This window comes from Panthera tigris, chromosome F2 (assembly GCF_018350195.1).
Source record: "Panthera tigris isolate Pti1 chromosome F2, P.tigris_Pti1_mat1.1, whole genome shotgun sequence".
Lineage (NCBI taxonomy): Eukaryota > Metazoa > Chordata > Mammalia > Carnivora > Felidae > Panthera > Panthera tigris.
This window is the reverse complement of record NC_056676.1, coordinates 61,600,292-61,619,839: the sequence shown is the minus strand read 5'-3', so window position 1 is coordinate 61,619,839 and position 19,548 is coordinate 61,600,292. Positions and strand designations below refer to the sequence as shown.

At 46.7% G+C, this 19,548-nt stretch overlaps 1 protein-coding gene across 1 annotated transcript in view; it reads left to right on the top strand.

Annotated features, from left to right (window-relative positions):
• The first annotated feature begins 2,153 nt into the window (after nucleotides 1–2,153).
• EXT1 (exostosin glycosyltransferase 1) overlaps nucleotides 2,154–19,548 on the top strand; it is a 284,959-nt gene continuing 267,564 nt past the window's right edge. The window contains exon 1 of the mRNA XM_007075574.3: nucleotides 2,154–3,735. Coding sequence (XP_007075636.1) covers nucleotides 2,774–3,735 — 962 coding nt within the window. The 5' untranslated portion in view covers nucleotides 2,154–2,773. The remainder of the gene's footprint in view (nucleotides 3,736–19,548) is intronic.

Below are 19,548 nucleotides of genomic sequence, written 5' to 3'. Positions count from 1 at the left end.
AGGGGATCAGCAATGGTTAGGCAAGACTAGAAACGTGTGCCAAAGCAGGAAGAGAATGCGAAAGAATAAGAATGGTAGCTGGCTCCTCCTAAGGTCACATAGGACGACTGGTAGGATATAGAGGAGCTAAAATCCCCACATGCCAACTTCTCATAGGGCCCAGATAATCCGCATCCTGATCTCAACAGGATCCCTGCCTTGGGTGGCTGCTCTCAGGCTCCCAACCCTAGGCTGGAGAGAACCGAGGGTCACATGTGGTTTCAATCACTGCATTTATCTGCATCGTTGTCATCATATTTGGAAGATGACTGGACCCTCATTTCTGTCCCAGGCCTCTCCGAATTGTGCAGGGGGTACAGATCAAATCTGGAAAAGCTAGCTCATCAGAAATAGGGAGAGGCTTTGGGAATGTACAGTAATGTCCCACCCATGCCCCCTTCCCCCCTTTATTAAAACAAATCTAAAACAACAAATGTCTAAAATTTTCCACTGGATCATTTCACCCTGCCTTGTTATAACCATGCCCTTCGTCCACGCCCTGCTGGAGTTTTTTTGCAGCCTGAGGGAAGCTGGGAAGTGTCTGTCCCTAGCTCTCAGTCACTCCCATAATAAACAATCACTAAACAGCTTGCTGCCCTAGGCAACTGTTTGTCCTGCTTGGCCAGACCCTGCAGACTTCAGCTAGGGAAGAAGGTGGGTGGGAGATGTTCTCTGTAAAGCAGAAATCGCACTCTGAGGCCCGGAAGCGTGGCTTTGACCAGAAACCTTGTTTGGGACCTAGCACTTCTTTGTGGGCCTGGAGGACACCTTCCAGAGGCTGTAGGTCTTTATCTGAGCTAATGAAGTTCCCTGGGGGCAGCTGGAGCTTGGGGCTGCAGTGTGGGAGGGCAGTCCAAAGAAGGACCAACCGTCTTGCACTAACTGGAAATAAGGTCATTTCCTGCCTCAAGTTCCCCTTGTACAGCTGGGACAGTTGGCAGTTCTACTAGTCATCCATTCCTAAGAGACATCTCCTTAGAAACCACCACCCCACCGCTACAAAAAGAGGAGAACATCACGTTAGGGACTGGAACCAGCTTAAATTTACCAGTTCCTCTTTAACCATTAGAAAATCTTTTTTTCACTGTGATTGGATCTCTTGGAAGCTTTCTACAGAACAGACTAGGGGCTTCAGGAAGCAAGGAAAGGATGTGCATGTAATGAGAATTTAGAATAGATGTCCTTTCTCAGCACAGAAACAGACATGAATTGCAACGACTCCTCTTGATTATAAGATTTCCTCTTTATTTTTTTCGGGGGCGGGGGATTGGGGTGTGTCTCTGGGGACAGAAAAAGCAAAGATGGGCTATGTAGGGAATAAGGGAGCTGTTTAAACGCTAGGTAAGAAATTAAAATACTGGTCCTCAGAGGGTCGAAGGTGGGCGGGGAGAGACTTCCTTCTGGTCAGCGGTCGCGTTCTTTGAAGTCTTTCTTTCCTCCCCCATCCCTCGGGCTCGCCTCACCGCTCCATTTTCGAGCATCCTTCCCCAGGAACCCGCACACTCCCTGCCGCCTGCCCGGGGAGGCGTTCCCGGCAGGCAGCCGAGAAGACGGGATTCACGAGGGCGCCCGGGGAGAGCCGGCCGGTCCCTGCCTCGCCGGCGGCCGCGCGCCCTCGGGCGCCTCTGGGCGGCGCTGGCTCCCGGCGTGGCGGCTGCAGGCGGTGCGGCCCAGGCCCGCGTACCGGCCGGGGCGCCCTCTGGGCCGCGGGGCTCGCACCGGGCCGCCCCGCGCCCCGCCCGCCGACCGCGGCCGAGGCGCCCCAGGCTCCCCGCGCCCCCGCGCCCCCGCGCCGCGCCGGCGCCTCTGCCGGCGGCCGGGGGTTATGAATGGGCGCAGCGGAAGCACCGCCCCCCCCGGACGTGACGCTCGGCCAATGGAAGCGCGGGCTGCGTGGATGGATGAGGTCAGCGCTGTCGTGTCGGGAATGGAATGTGTAAGTGTAACATTCAGAACCGGGTAACATTCGGCGACCGAACGCGGCGGTCGGCGGCGATCGCGCGGGGGCCTGCGAAGCGCCGCTCGGGGCCGGCACTGCCCGCGGGGAGGACGCGCCGCCGCCGTCACCCAGCGCCGCCGCCGCCGCCTCCAGCCGGGCCGCCGCGCGTCCCGGGGGCCGGCCCCGCGAGCGCAGGAGTAAACACCGCCGGAGTCTTGGAGCCGCTGCAGAAGGGAATAAAGAGAGATGCAGGGATTTGTGAGGTTACGGCGCCCCAGCTGCAAGATGCACTAGCCGGCTGAACCCGGGGATCGGCTGACTTGTTGGAACCGGAGTGCTCTGCACGGGAGTGTGGATGAGTTGAAGTTGCTTTCCCGGGGCTCGTTTTCCACGCTGCCGAGAGGAATCCGAGAGGCAAGGAAATCACTTCGTCTTGCCATTGATTGGGCATCGGGAGCTTTTTTTTCCCCCCTCTCTTTCTTTTCCTCCGTCTTGTTGCATGCAAGAAAATTACAGTCCGCTGCTCGCCCGCCCGGGGTGAGAAATATTCAGCCCCGCTTTCTCCCGTCCATTGTGCAACCCAAAGATGAAAGACCGAAGGGGAGAAAGTTAAAGAAATCGCCCACATGCGCTGGATCAGTCCACGGCTTGGGGAAAGGCATCCAGAGAAGGTGGGAGCGGAGAGTTTGAAGTCTTTACAGGCGGGAAGATGGCGGACTGGAGCTGAAAGTGTTGATTGGGAAACTTGGGTGATTCTTGTGTTTATTTACAATCCTCTTGACCCAGGCAGGACACATGCAGGCCAAAAAACGCTATTTCATCCTGCTCTCAGCTGGCTCTTGTCTCGCCCTTTTGTTTTATTTCGGAGGCTTGCAGTTTAGGGCATCAAGGAGCCACAGCCGGAGAGAAGAGCACAGCGGTCGGAATGGCTTGCACCACCCGAGTCCGGATCATTTCTGGCCCCGCTTCCCGGACGCTCTGCGCCCCTTCGTTCCTTGGGATCAATTGGAAAACGAGGATTCCAGCGTGCACATATCCCCCCGGCAGAAGCGAGACGCCAACTCGAGCATCTACAAAGGCAAGAAGTGCCGCATGGAGTCCTGCTTCGATTTCACCCTTTGCAAGAAAAACGGCTTCAAAGTCTACGTGTACCCGCAGCAAAAAGGGGAGAAAATCGCCGAAAGTTACCAAAACATTCTAGCGGCCATCGAGGGCTCCAGGTTCTACACCTCGGACCCCAGCCAGGCGTGCCTCTTTGTCCTGAGTCTGGATACTTTAGACAGAGACCAGCTGTCACCTCAGTATGTGCACAATTTGAGATCCAAAGTGCAGAGTCTCCACTTGTGGAACAATGGTAGGAATCATTTAATTTTTAATTTATATTCCGGCACTTGGCCTGACTACACCGAGGACGTGGGGTTTGACATCGGCCAGGCGATGCTGGCCAAAGCCAGCATCAGTACTGAAAACTTCCGACCCAACTTTGATGTTTCCATCCCCCTCTTTTCTAAGGATCATCCCAGGACAGGAGGGGAGAGGGGGTTTTTGAAGTTTAACACCATCCCTCCTCTCAGGAAGTATATGCTGGTATTCAAGGGGAAGAGGTACCTGACAGGGATAGGGTCAGACACCAGGAATGCCTTATATCACGTCCATAACGGGGAGGACGTGGTGCTCCTCACCACCTGCAAGCATGGCAAAGACTGGCAAAAGCACAAGGATTCTCGCTGTGACAGAGACAACACGGAGTATGAGAAGTAAGTGGCTCGGCTGGCGGGCCTCTGCCGGTCACCCTGGGCCCTGCCCACCTGGGCCAGGTGTGAGGTTGGGGGATGGGGCGCGGCCGAGGGGCCCTCTCTCAGCCTGGGACTGAGCCGCCTGGTTCTGGCGTGTGGCTAGGAGCTGGGGACCCAGAGTTGGATCTCCTCGGGCCAACGGAAAAGCCCGAGCACTTTCGTGGGCCAAGTAGGCGCCCGTGTCTCCCTCTTGCTTGGAAACCCTTCAGGGCCATGTGTCTCCTGTGAAAGGTGTGGGTTTGCTCCAAGTTTGGAGACCGCTTCTTTAGTGGGTGCGGGAGGGTGTTTGTGAGGAGGTCTAGGGACCCCGAAGAGGCTGTAAATCCACCCACAGTCTGGAGACCTTCCATCCCAAGATTGATGCTTTATTTGTTTTTCTCACAAGCTGGGGGTGTGTGTGTGTGTGTGTGTGTGTGTGTGTGTGTGTGTGTGTATATATATATATATATATATATATATATATATATATATATATATATATATATATATGTCTGTTTTCCCCGGGGATTTCCCAGCCTTCAGTTGTCAAATTTCTGTAAGCCTTAAATTTGTGTTAGCGCTGCAAGTGTTTTAATTTTAGCTACTAAACTTTCAGTGCCTGTCTGTCCCCTACCCTCCAGGGCATTGGCCTCTGTGAAGGGATACCTCAAGCTGATCTAGGCCTGTGATCTTTCTTTCATTCATTCATTCACTCATTCACTCATTCATTCATTCATGTGCATGTTTGTATCCTGTCTCCTTCCTAGGGAGAAGCTGTTTTTAAAATCTGGGCCTCAGCCCCACTGCTGTAAACTCCAGTTGCTAATTTAGATTTTCCTTTCCCTTTTGTCTTTATTATTTGCATGTAAATCGGAGACTTACTCTTTGAATGGGCATGAGATGCCTCCTTACCCTCAGTAGTGAGGCAAGTTTTGTCTAGTTGCTAAGTAACTGAGTTGGATACTTTGTAGCCCTTCTTTCTCTTCCTTTTCCTTCCAGGAACAGTAACTGACACACGGGATTTGGGGGTCAAAGCTAGTTTCCACAAATCTGCTTTAACCTGAGCTTTGGCGGGCCAGTTCCCAAGTCGGTGGGGTCGGAGCCCCAGACTCTCACTTGCATCTGGCTGTGAAAGAGTTAGTGAGCTCCTACAGTGCATTTCCACGTTACGCCAGTTAAAAACCCGAGCAGCCTTGTGCTACCCAGGGAAGGAAGGGGAACCTCTCAGCCGAGTACAAGAGGAACTGGCAGAGGTTGGCAGATTTTGCAACTGATTCATGAAATGCAGAATAGGGGAAACGCTTCGCAGACCTGATTGGCACAGGAAGGGCTATGGTGGGAAGCAGCCCTGAAGATGAAAGGTTTGATTGTTGTCTGTGGATTTCCTCAGACACTCAGGCCTCCGTAGGAGTGATTGGAAGGGAAATTAAAGTCCTCCTATCCTCGATCATAGACAGTGAAAAAGAGAGTATCAAACACTCGAATTCCCCAACCCCCAACACCTCTTGCTTTCCAAGCATAAGAGAAAGCCCGAGGCTAGGGTCAATTATGAAATCTGTATTTCCCCCTTCTTCAGGGGCAGTTGTGTGTGGATGTTGGATGCAATTGCAATGGATTAAAATTTTCTCACAAGGGAAACAAACTATGGTTAGTAATAAACTGCTTTGTTTCCACAACATTTACATTGACCTGTTCCTTTGGGTGCTTGTAAGAAAAAAATGCTTGTAGCCTTTCAGGAATTTCTTTGTCTGGCTTATGGTGGAGTAACTTGCAATGAAGTCTAACCCTTCAGTGTCTTCTAAAGCATTCTCACTGAATTTTGTGCAGGGGTCTCGGTGGTCCTCATTCTTCCAGAGCGGCTGGAGCTGAGTTCTCAGTTTAGGAAATCTGAATTGCACATTTCTTTGGGAAACACCCTCAATCCAATAGAACAATCATCTTCTTTACCTTCTTATTCCTCCAAATAAGTATTAAATCTCTACATTCTCCACTGAAGCTTTTTCTAGAGCTTGGCAATGAAGGAAGGAAGGGTTGGTTTCCTAGAACCTCTAATTTTTGCCAATTAAATGTAACTAATTTTTGACCTCTTTGGGATCGGGCCAGGAAATCTGACACCCACACTCTTGTTTTGGTTTATGTTTAGAGACCACAAGGGGTCAGGCCCTCAAGATTGGGTCTCATATGAAAAGTGGCATTTAGTTAGGAAACCAAGTTTTTTGCTCTTTCTCCCGAGCAGGGATTTCTTTAGCAGAGGCACTTCTGGATGTTTTTCATGTTCCCCTTTTGCATACTTTCCAGCTCTAACCTTGCTCAGTAGGACGGGATGCTGCTGTGGAACGTTTATGTTCATTAGCCTGGTCTACCTGGAGTTTTAACTCCTTCCTCTCCCTGGATTGTCAGAACTCTTGGTCACTGAGTAACAGTGCTTGCAAACATCATCGCCTTTTAGTGTTGCCTTTGAAACACATGCAGATAAAGACTGAGCCCTGAAACACCGTGAGAAATGCGCAGCCAGCAACTGCGTGTTGGGCTCAGAACGAAGAGCCGCTCCTTTGCTCTCTGTTGCTTTCTCTAAGTCTGTCATGCATATCTGAGATGCAGAACTCAAATCCAATGCTAGTGTCCCTTCAGGGTTTTAGAGAAGGAAGTGATAGTGAAGTTAGGTTGTCCAAGTCATGTAAGTCTGACTTCTTACTTATGACTTTTGATCTGTCACCTTGAACATCAGTTTATCCTTCTGTGGAATGGGCTTTTGACTGCTCCGGGAGAGCTGTACTCATTCATTTGGTGATGGCTTGTAAAAACACGATCAGTTTTCATCCACTTCTCTTCTTTATTAGCAAGTGCCTCTGAAAAGTCTTCAGTTTAATTTGCTCCCCAAGCAACTGACATAGAAGTTTGCTTTGGTCTTACGGGGTCAGATAATTAGATTGAAAATGTATGGTATCATGGCCTAGCTAGGGTATGACAGAATATATATAAGTGTATCAACTAAAAAAAGAAAAAAATTGCCTTTAGTGAAATTGAGCCTCATGTGATGATAAAGGTTTAGTGCTAAGGGGTTGAGGACTTCCGTCTCACCTGCACTTTTGTGAAAATCAGACGTTTATTATTCAAAGTACAAAAGAAAGACACAGAATGAGGGGAAGTACTTTTTCTCCTGTAATAGCAATATTTTTGAGCGCCAGACTTCTAGGACTACATTAAAACATCCATCTTCACGACACCCATAATTAATCGTCATCAGTTACATACATTAACAGATGTCGATGATACTGGCTAAAAGAAGTGGCTGCAGCGATTACATGATTCGTAGTGAAGCTTTAGAGAAATTCTGTTTCACTCCTTTGAGCTTCTCGTGCATCCTTACAGGGCTGCTATATTTCTTGCATGAACTTCGTAGTTCAAATCCCTTGAAAGGGCATTATTGTGAAGCTTCAAATTTGGCTTTCTGAAATAGAAGAAAGAGAAGGAAATGAGAGGTGGCTTCTATCTTTGACCCCTCCAAGGAAGGCAGTGGCGAATATTTTAAGCAGCTCTTCTGGGAACAGGCAGGATTTTGTGCAGGCCTTTTTGATATCTTTCCCTGTGTCTGCTGAAGCTGTACCTCACAATCTTGGCATTTTTAAGAGTCTTGAAGCTAAGTGATCATTCAGCTTCCAGGATCCTCCTTTCACAGATGTGGAAACTGAGGGATGGAGTGTTTCGGGGATTTGCTGAAGGTTAAGAAACTGGTTAGTGGCAGGGGTGGGTGAAGTTTCCCCCTTGACGTCTTCAATTACAGATATACTTGAAAGCCCTCCAGCCACTAGGAGAGCCTTACTGATGCTGTTCTTACGGGATTTCTCTTGGAATCCTCGGGGAAGCTGATGAAGACCTTGGACAAACTTTGAAAAAAGCCCTAGGAACTACATGCATGCACAGCCTGTCACAGAATTTTCTGGGTGGATGCACAGCCGCTGCTCAGGGCATCCTCAGACTTCCAAATTCTTGCTGTAGGGCTCACCTTCTGTTTTTCATTGCTGCCTAAGGTGTAGGTGCCTGCAGCTGTTTCGCCTAAGTAGGAGGTTCTTGGACCTTGCATTTTGGACCTAAGGGATTTGGGGACTGGACTGTGACTTAACCTAACAGAGAAGCAGAATACAGATGCAGTTATAAAAAAAGAAAACGTGCACAACAAGTAGTCATTGTAAATGATTTATTTGTTTACTCCCCATCATCCCAAAGCATATTAACAGACCCCTTGAGCAAGTTCATGAGCCAGCAGTGAACCTTAGGTGAATGCTTTCCTCCTCTGAAATGAAAGGTAGAAATTGTGCTTCTTGGGTTTTAAATGTAAAATATGAGTGCCTTCCCCCCTACTCACCACAGTTGTATGAGAGCACAAAAGCATTTCTAAAATAAACCATACAAGCACAGTTTAAAAATAAAGATAGGGAACATTATGCAAAATTATGAAATTGGCAAATGTGTCTTCTGGTGCCATGGTTCTAGTTTTCTCTGCTCCCCTTTTCTTCCCTCCATCCGAACTTGCTTTCTGGAGAGGACCCAGGAGTCTCATTTACAAGGAATCCCCCAAATAAAGGTAGGGGTGCTATGTGCTACATCCGGGGACGTTTGCATATTGATTGAGTCCCCTTCAACAAAGGACTTGGTTTAGAGTAGAATCTGACCTGAACTGGGAGGAGCCTGCAGGATTTTGTTATATGGCGAATGGCTTGCTCCTGAGGCTTGGACAGGCCAGACCAATGGGAGGCCACCTTTGGTGCTGCTGACGGAGCCAGCAGCTTTAGATGGCACACACTTGGCAGAGGGGGAAGCTGTCACACCTTCCACTGGTGATTGTTCTCTTTGTCTACACACCTGTAGCTCTGCCTCCCCCGAAGACACTGCTAGAAAGTCACCTTGAGTATGCTAATATCACTTCAAAGATTGCACTGGATGCGGCCTGGCTGCTTTGCTCACAACCATCTTGCAAGGTGTCTTGTGAGGCCATTTTACAGATGTGTAAACTGAGACCACAGGTGGCACAGCTCGTAAGTGGCTGAACTGAGACCACAAAGCCAGGTGTTCTGGCCCCGGTTCTCTGGTTCTCACTGAGGCCTGCTGCTGCCTCTGCATGGCTGCTCAGGGTGAACCAGGTCAGGCTAAGTGGTCACTGGATTCTGCAGTCTCCTGAGCGTGTTCCATGTTCAGACGTGAACACCGGGCTCATGTGTCCGTGAGCCTAGTGACTAATTGCTTTCCCTTGGAGGCTCTTCCACTTGTGACCACATTCTTTTAATAAACAGGGACTCCCTCAAAACTGCGAGATTTGTTGAATGCCTGTTATTTGAGCCTTTCAACAACGGTGTGAGGTGGGTTAAATCCCCATTTTACAGATTAGAAAGCAGGCCGGAGAGGGTAGAGTAAGGTGCCCAGAGTCACATGTGGTGAATCAATGGTGGCGTTCTAACCAGGGGTCGTGGATTCCCGAGTCCGTTCTTTTTTCCTCTACAAAATGATACCACCTTAAAGGATCTAATGAAATTTCTACCTTATGCTATTTATTGTGTTTCTTATGTTATTTATTAGTGAGTGTAGTGTGATCCAGGTATTGGTGGATCTTATCTTTGTTTCCACTGCTTTTTAAAAACACATGTTTCCCAAGGAGAAAATTTGGCTCAGGGATGTGATCAAGGTGGCCCCTAATTTTGACATTTAAGCATTGAACTCCTTAAACCCTTCCCTTAAAAGCAGATTCTGCTTTTAGTTCTCTCCTAGAGATCTTCCAAAAAAGAAAAAAAAAAAGCGAGGAAAAGGGACAATGGGTGACCTTTGCCCTCACCGATAAAGTGCAGGGTTTCCCTTTCTAGTTGTAAGTGAACTGTGAGATGGCACAGCACTGACTGTCGCCCTAGGTAAACAGCATGTTCCAGTGGAAATGGGAGACCCAACGGAAGGTTCCATTTGTGAAAGAAATGCACCACGCCACTGCTTCCGGGTCCTCAGGCTCCGTGAAGAAGAACAGAGCTTAAGATATTATAAAAGTCAGGGGCGCCTGGGTGGCTCAGTCAGTTAAGCATCCAACTTCGGCTCAGGTCATGATCTCATGGCCCAGTCCGTGAGTTCGAGCCCCGCGTCGGCCTCTGTGCTGACAGCTCAGAGCCTGGAGCCTGCTTCAAATTCCATCTCCTTCTCTCTCTGTCCCTCCCCTATTCTCGCTCTGTCTCTCTCTCTCTCTCTCAAAAATAAACATTAAAAAAATTTATAAAAAAAATATTATAAAAGTTACCGAGTGCCTTTGTGGAAAATTGGGAAAATAGAGAAGATATAAACCTGCAAACAAATTCCTTCTCTAATCCCCTTGACAAGAGCTCCCTGTTAGGGGAAGTAACCACTATGATCAAGCTTCAGTGTAGCTGGCCTGTCAGCATACACGCCTTTACGAGGGTATCATTGTACCTCTCAGGTCCGAGTGCTTCATATGGATATGTTAGTTACTATTTAATTAATAGGAAGCAAATCATGAATTCCACACATTTTCCTTAAGTGCCTTGTTTGTGCCAGATGCCCAGGGGTTGGAGCTAGGGCTGCGGCCGCGAACAAATCACTCGACTCTCCTTCCCATTCCGGTCCGTCGGTCATGAAGTCACACTTCAGATGTTTTTTTGCATGTTGCTTTTCTCTTTACATTATCCAAGAACATTTTCCACTTCTACTAAGTAGGAAAATCCTATTAAAATATTAAAATCAGGTGTTAATGGCTGTGTGAGGTTTTTCACTAACCCGTAGCTGGTGCCATTTACATTTTCTTAAGAGATTGGTTGTTGATTATTTCTCATTTTTATTATTACAAATAAGAGTTTTTTTAGTGTTGGTTTTTTTATTATAATTGTTATTGTTTATTATAAGTAAGTCTGTGGTGAATTTCACTGTTGTATTCGTCTCCCCCCCCCCCCCCAGTGAGGTCTCTCAGAAAACATGGCAGAACTTCCTCTCCCCACCCACCCCCCAACTCAGTCTTTTTGAGAGGAACAGCTATTTTTGAGGGGAGGCTGTGCACCCATTTAGTGAAGTAGCCATCATTAAATGGCTGCCTAGATAAACATTTGTAGGTGTTAATTGGTCCTGCAGGGGGTCTTTGAAGCTCCCACAGCTTCTGCTCCCTTTGAAGTTTTGTTTTTGCTGGAGCCAGAAACCTAGGGGAGCCTCTCACTGAGCAGGCGCCCTCAGACTGCCTTCTCCTCACAGCCTTCCCTCAGGCCTGACCTGAATAGATGTCATTCTCTCAGCGAACAGTATCACTTCGTCAGAGCCCTGTTTCTATTTCCTCCTTATTATTTGTATATTATTGTTGACTCCATGGTGCCTTGGAGGTGGATTGGGGCATCCTCTTAAGGTCTGGACTCCTCAGTGCAAACGAGGCCCTCGTCCAAGTGATTTAAAAACCAAGACTGAAAACAAAGCCGGCCACCAGTTTACGACTAGTTCCGTTCAGGGCCTTCTCTGGCCTTCTCTGCATCGTAACTGCTTTGAACAGCAGTGGGATTTGTGGGGATACAGGGCCTCATTTTGTGTGCCTTCTAGTCTTCTCGGAGAACCTTTAGAAGACAGCCTGTGACCCCGGACCGAGGAAGGAAGTGACCCCCACAGATTCATGGATGAGGTGCTCACCCTCTGCCTCAGTTTCCATATCTGCGAGCGGAGACCCTAACACTTGCCTCACAGGGTTGTTAAGGGGTTCAGATGAGGCAGTGTGTATGAACCTTCCTTGTAAATGCTAGTGTGTTCTGCAGGGTGGTGTTATTACTAAAAACCATCTTCCTGCCATTTTCTAATCAACTGTAGTGGTTTGCTTAGTTTCATCACTTGGCTTTTCTTTTTTTCTTTTTTAGTTTTTTTAAGTTTATTTGTTTTTGAGAGAGTGAGAGATGGAGCAAGTGGGGGAGGGGCGTGGGGGGGGGGAGAGAGAGAGAGAGAGAGAGAGAGAATGAATATCCCAGTCTGCTGACTGTCAGCACAGAGCCCAGTGCAGGGCTTGAACTCATGAACCATGAGGTCATGACCTGAGCCAAAACCAGGAGTTGGACGCTTCACCGACTGAGCCACCCAGGTGCCCCATCACTTGGCTTTCCTTAACTAAGTCCCAGAAATAACTCTGCTCCTCTTTTCCTTGGCACCTAATCCCCAAGAAATGGCGGTAGGCATTACTGGAAACATAGCTACTGGAAACATAGCTACTGTGTTTGTGGGCTGTGGAAAGACCTACACAGGGCCTTCAAGCCACAGCCTACAGGTGGCATGGAGCAGGGACAGGGTGGTCTCTGGGGCCATCAGGCCCTTCCTTGACTCCACCTTCCCCAAGTTCCCTGGCGGGCTGTTCCAAGAATACAGGTTACCTTTCTGCAGTTGACTTGTGCGCCCTCACCGGCCGAGGGTGACATTTGTGAGGGACCCATCGTAAGAATGGAGCTGAGCTACTCAGTAACCTCCCTGGGCTAGTTCGGCAGGCCCTTAGGTTGCCAAAAGCAGAAAATTACTCAGGTCACTTTAAGCCACAGGATTTATTTGAGGGGACGTGGAACAGACACTCGTCTGGAACTGCTCCAGGAGGTTCTCAGAACTCAGCAGAATATGTTTCTTCCCACTCTGCACCTTGATATCTCCCTTGGCTAGCACCCCTGTGCCTGTGTGTGTCTGCCAGCTACTGCCCTGTCTTTCCTGAAAACTCTTGTCCAGGCCCGGGAGGAAACCAGGCTGGTTGACTTTACTGGCCATTGTTACTCCTTCTGGGGAGAGCCATTCACATTTGGCCACATCTCGGGTATGGCGGTGATCTCATCAGTTAAAAGACTGCCCCGCCACTTTGCCACTCTAGATTTAAGTGGCCATCCTTTTGCAAAGAACAGCCTAAAGTTGCTTCCTGGAACAGGGGACTGTGGTTAGGGGAAGTTGGCGGTGGCAGGCACTGTTGAAGCCATATCCTGTTGGCATGACATATTTGAGCCCAGATGATGACGGCGATAATGGCAATAGCAACTAATCTTTCTTGAGAGTGTACTGTGTGCCTGGTGATGGGCCGTATCTCCTTCAGTCTTTATGCCCACCCAGGAGGAAGATACGCATTTTGGATGCCTAACCGAGACAGAGGGTCTCTGTGAGTCACTTACCTGAGAGCGCACACCTGGGATGTGACCCAGGCCCGCCCGGCTGCTGAACCCGCGTTCTTTCCCAGTAAGCTCCTTACTGCTTCTGCACAGCTGGGCTTGATGTCAGAAAGACCACATCCTCACCCACAACAGTGTGATCGATTATCCCTTGGACTTGCCCCCTAGTATTTATTTAATCTTACTTTAGAGAGACAGTTCTAACCAGTTTGGCAGTCTGGTTTCTCAGCCCACAGTAGATTAGAAGCAGTAAAATGTAAAAAGAGGGGGATTCTTGCGGACAGATCTAGGAGGACGGGACAGCCGGCGATGTGAACGTGAGGAAGCAGGCCAGGGAGTTATAAACCGTAATGCCCAGAAGAAGGAAAGAAGCACTACGGTTGGAGAACAGCTGGCTCAGTGCCCGAGACAGTGTCCTAGAGACTCTTCGGGGAGTGTCCCTGTAAACCCCACCGCCTAGTGCCACGCCTGTCACAGGCATGGCTGCTTTAAATATCCGATGAACGACACCATGGGCCATCGTTGATGTACGCCGTCCTTTGTTAAAGAAAGTAGAGGAACAAGTAGTGCGTTTTATAACTTTTTCTTTTAACCCTGACGGTTAAAAGCAAAATGTTTTGCTGCTCCTAAGAGTAAGTTCTCCATTTGAAAATTTGTCTACCAAGCCTAGGAAGTTCCCCAAGGGCTCTAGATACATGGGGTGCCCTCGGAATTAGCATTGAATTTCTGGGTGTTTGTTGCTAACTCAGATTTCTTGGGGTTTATGACACATATCAGTACTTTAAAGTTATGAGAAATGAAAAGTTTCCTGGTATTGCGGTGTGGGCCTGTGACGCTAGCTACTCTTGATTGACTAATACCCAGAGTGACTTGGGCCGTGGGCTCAGGTGAGAGAGTGGCCCCGGGCCAGTGCTGGCCGGCTTGCCCCAGGTGTGGCACATAGAGGTTGGAGATTGGAGAAGGGAGGTGCCCATGAGAGGAGAGGAGGCATGAAGTGTGTGGCTGAGGGGTCGTCCTGGCGGGCGTGTCAGAGCGCGTGACCTCAGCTTGCTTTGCCTTTTCCCCGCACCCAGGGGTGCCCGGGACGGGCACTGATGGGTGGAGGTATAACATGGATTTCACGCTTCCTGCATGTGGTCTGGCACCCTGACAGGTTGGTGGAAATCACCACAGCCCCTGATGGAAACTACGACCTGCCACCACCCTAGCTGGACTTGCCTTGGAGGCTTCTCCTAGTTTGACATGATATCAAGGTGGGGTTGGTCCAGCTCTGCCTGCCTGTCCTGCAGCCAGCCCTTGGCAGAGCCCCTTTCCTCCTCCTCCCTCTCCCCGCATGCCCTTTTCTGTCCTTCTTGGAAAGCTCTCCCCGTGCTCCATTTTTTCTTCTTCTGCAGTTACTTCCTGATGCCTCAGATTTGGTCAGATTCTCCTGGTATGTGCTCTAACAGAACGTGTAATACTTGGCTGCAGCTACTATTTTATGCTCATTTAACTATTTGTTTTTCTCTTTTCTTAGTAGATTGTACAGGCCCTGAGGGGAGGATTCGTGTTGGTTTTTCAGTAATGTACTCAACAGATATTCATTAAGCACCTACTGCAGGCACAAGGATTCAACAGTGCGCCAAACATCCCCGCCCTCTCGGCGCTCCCCCTCTAGTGGCTGGGGGCTGGCAGCTGCCGGCGATGGCATGTATTAGAAGGTGCCAGACGGCTGCAGAGAGAAGCAGCACATGGCAGGGAGTAAGGCAGTGGATCTCAGCCTGGGTAGTTTCTGGAAATGGGGCCTGAGCCCTACTTGTGGCCAGACTGTAGGGACGAAGTTCCAGGTTTTTAAAAAGCTCACCAGGTGATTTGGGGGCACCATGCGAATGGGGGTAAGGGAAGGTTTTGCAGTGTTAAATACGGAGGGGAAGGAAAGCCTCGTTAGGAAGGGCCATTGAGCTCAGTGGCCCTTACATTTCCACATCCTAGCACTGTGCCTGACCCACTCATACCAGGCACTCAGTTCTGGCTGGGTAAGTGAAAACAACTTACATTTATTTAACTGATGGAAACATTACCACCGCTGACTGTGTATTCAAAGTACGGATTCTCTAGATGCCACGCTCTGTTTTACGGGACAGACCTTCCCATGTGTCCTCCGGGTTCATTGAATCACTTGTTGATTCACCCAGAATTTCTTTTCATTTTTGTTTTTTTTTTTTAAACTAAAAAAAATATGTTTTATATATATTTTTAAGTAATGTCTACACCCAATGTGGGACTCAAACTCACAACCCTGAGATCAAGAGTCACACGCTCTACCGACTGAGCCAGCCAGACGCCTGTTTCATTTTCATTTTCAAGGGGATGTTTCTGTCAATAAACTTTTTAACCCTAAGGTAGTTTCTCTCTCTTTTTTCTTTTTTTCTTTCTTTCTTTCTTTCTTTCTTTCTTTCTTTCTTTCTTTCTTTCTTTCTTTTTCTTCTCTTTCTCTTTCTCTTTCTCCCATTCTGTTGGGTAAGTGTGTTAGTGAAACCAAATTAAAATGAATTGAGCGGGTTTGCTGCATAATATGAATCTAAATAATTTAGTGTTATACGAGAAGCCGTTATGGTCTTTTTATTATTTAATTTTAATAGTCTGTAGATATTGAGACTTTTTGTTCCTCCTTAACTGCAATTTTTCTCTGAAATGGTTGGTCAGGTATAACTTTTGGCTTGGCTTGTGTTTTTCGCTCAGGTTACTTCCAAATTCTGTTAACTGATATTGAAGCATTGCCCCAGAGTATATAATAACATAGTGCTTAATTGAGCCATCAGGCTTCTAATGAATTCATACTGAGATTTATCATTTAATTAAAGAGCAAAGGGGGAAAAAAGCAAAGGGAAAGGTGTATGATTGTTTCTCCCACTGGCCTCCATTTCCTGCGTTTACAGTCTCCTGGTTTGTGTTAGCTTGTGTGTGCAGTATCGTGTACAAGTGCTGCAGGTGTAGAGAGAAATAAAATGGAGGACGCACTGTATCACAGTTACTTCTAATAGGTCTCAAAAATTAATTCAGCCTTGGTGGCAATCATATGGCCCTTGATTACATAAGAATTATGTTTCATGTTTTTACAAAGCTTGGTGAGGTCACTCACCAAAATTATTGCTAGATCTGAATATCTAAGCCAATCTGAAGACCTAATCACAGGGAATCTCATACTGAAATGCTTTTGCTTTACTGAGAGGTGGAGAATAAATTTTTCTTGAAAACACCATTTCTTATATGCTACATGGCTCCTTTAAAATTCACACTGCATTAAAAAAGCTACCTGTAAGCAACACCTTTCATGATAACTGCACTTTTAAGTATGCAAGTGTAATGTTGCCAACCTGTAAATGTAGGGCAGTCTTTTATTGATTCAAAGAGTGGAAATGTATAATATTTTCTGTATTTAGGTTGGAGAGTTATATTATATGTTTTTTTTGTTGTTGTTTAAATGAACAGTATTTTGTGTTAAGATAAAATTTAGGTACCTCTCTGTTTGGTATAGTATAGTTTAAAGGCTTGGAATGATATTTCTCTGTGCTTCGTTTAGATTTAGCCGTGTCTAAGAAGTAACCCAAGTAGGACAAAAGAGGCCAAAAAGATTAAATATCAAAACAAATCCTTCTTTAAACCAATATATAATTGACTTTAACATTGTATTGGTTTTAGGTGTACAGCATAATGACTTGATACATAACAGTTTTTTTCTTGTGATGAGAGTTTTTAAGATCTTTCTTAGCAGCTTTCCAGTATATGATACATTCTTATTAACCATAGTCAACATGCTGTATATTGCATCCTCGGGACTTATTTATCTTACAACTGGAAGTTTATACCTTTAGACCCCTTTTACCCATTTTGCCTATCTCCCACCTCTTGTCTGTGGCAACCATCAATCTGTTCTCCATATCTATGTTTGGTTTGTTTTAGATTCTGCATAGAAGTGAGACCATACAGTATTTGTCTTTCTCTGACTTATTTCAGTTAACGTAATGCTCTCAAGGTCCAATTGTACAAATTGCAGGATTTTCTTCTTTTTTAAGACTGAATAATATTCCATTGTATATCTATCCCACATTTTCTTTATCCATTCATATGTGAATGGGCACGTAGGTTGTTTCCGTGTCTTGACTGTTGTAAATAATGCTATCAGAATAAATCTTCAGTTTTTATAAAAATAAGTCAAGAAATGAACATCCTTAAATTCAAAATACAAAGTAGATATTCTCTGGGAGTACTGGTGACTGTTGAGCCTCCTTGGGCCTCAGTCTCCCTCATCCGGTTTTCTTGCACGGAGACTTATGAGCTCATGGCTGATTGCGACTTCTGTACACGTACATTTGTGTCCGTATGTCTGTCATATGTTTGTCTGAGGATGGTGTTCAGTCATGGTACCAGATAGTTTTGTCTGGAAGACAGAGCCATAAGATCATGGAAATAACCTTAAAGATTCAGTGTAACTCTTGCATTATACAGATAAGGAAATAGAGACCCAGGGAAGTTGGGCAACTTGCCCAAGGTCACGTAGCCAGTGGTGCCAGAACCGGAAATGGAACATGCATCTCTTGACTTCCAGCCAAGTGTCACATGGAGATTATACACGTGGGCTCTGGAGAGTAGTGGCTTGATTTCCAGTGGCGGCTCTGCCACTGTGAAACCTTGGGCAACTTTCTTCTCTGCGTCTGTTTCTTCACTGGTAAAATGGGGAAAATAATAGTCCCCACCTCATAGTGTTACTATGAGGATTAAACAAGTAATGTTACGCATTGTGCTTCCAGTGGTATTTGGTACATAGTAAGGGCTCAGTCAATAATCACTCTTAACCATTGCCTTTAATCTGATCCGTTAAAACATGTTACACTGTGTATCATTTCAGACTTAGCGTTTGTGTGTGTTTATCATTGCTTTCATTTCATTTCTTTTATTTGACCTATCTGTTTACAGCTCATTATAATTGTAGTGCGCAATATGATACAGCAGCTTGCCAGTCATATAGGTGCTCAAGGTGGTTTGGCAGGTGCCCAGAATTCCAACCACCTGTTCTAACTGTTGCCAACATACAATAGATTTTCATCTCCAGGAAGGTGTTCGACCGAGAGTCCGAATCATTAGTATGACTCTGTGTCTTTAAAAAAATTCTTTCTCCTTTTACAGAAGTGTTATGTTTCCTACTGGTTCTGTGCAGCTGAGCAATCACATGGGTCTTCCTGTCCCTGCCTCTTGGAAATGCACTAAAACAGTGGCAGATGTACCAGTGGGATCACCTGAAATGACTTTCCGGGATAAACCTGGGCGAGATGGAGAAGATAAAACTAGTTTTTCTTCGCCAGCAATTCTGTGATCCCATCACTGTGCAGTACATAGCAAGTCAGGAAGCGTCAACAAGGAATACCTTTCTACTCTCCACAATCTGCATGGCTATTAACAATCAATGGCTTTTCCTTTAGGATGGCCTTACCAGCAGTAACAGTGCCTGTCCTCTAACTGTAGTCGGGGTGAACGTTAGGGAGGAAATTTTAGCTGATGTTTGGAAGATCTAGGTGGCGGGGGGTGTTCAGGCACGGCATAAGTTACATTTCCATCCTTTCTGCAAGGGGACCCAGCTGCAGTAATGCACAAACATATCGTAAGAGCTTTTCCTAAATACCAGTTTTGCCACCAAACCCAGATGTGATCCGCTTCCTACTGGATTCCACACGGTAGCAGCCCTCGCTGTGATTGGGATATACCACCGGTGAAATCCTGTCTCTCGGAACTTCATCATATCAGAACAAATGAACAAACATGTTAGAACGGCATTATATCCTTGTGTTAACTCACAGAATCACAGAGGGTTCTCTAATGTCAGCTCTTGGAAAAGGGACTCTGCGTATGGTTCACTAAGGGTAAGTGAAGTAAGGGTATATACACAGGAAGCAGTGTATATATTTTATTCACAAGGTTGACTATAGGTATTTGTATTTGTCTGTGGAATAGATATTCAAAATCTAAAATTTTTTTTTCTGGAAACATTCCTGAGTCAGGTGTCGGATATTATTTTCTGCCAAAAGTCAAGGTGCTATTTTTTAAAAATACTACTTTTTTCATCCCACCCCTTCCCTTTCTTTGTCCCAAAGTCTTCTTATCTCTTCTCCACAAAGTAAAAATGGCCTTTCTTTCTCCTGGTAAGCTGACTTGTAGATTCAGGTAGCAGATTGATAAGAATACCGTATTGTATTTTCAGTGAACTCATTTCATTAGATGAGGTGAATTAATTGGGTTTTTTTGACATGTCTCTGAAAGTCTAAAATACTCGCTTTTGGAACTCTGGGGTATCGTGGCTTGGACGTTTTCTCAGTTTGCTCCTATTCAGGACCTGGTACAAGACCTGTCATTTGAGGCTGTCATTTGAGTTCCCCTTGGGGGTATAGAAATGGTCTAACGAATTTTCAGAGAGCAGAACATAAATCAGCCCGCTACTTGGCCTGCCCTTCAGTCCCGGGCATTGTCTGGTCATCACCAACCTCATCAGCAGAAGCCTGGATGAAGCATTTCTCTGTCCACACAGGGCAGGTGAGATGGTAATCTAAGGGACTCTCTGAAGTTTTTCTACCCGCCTCCCCCATCCTCTCACCCTGTGTAATTTTAGGGATCT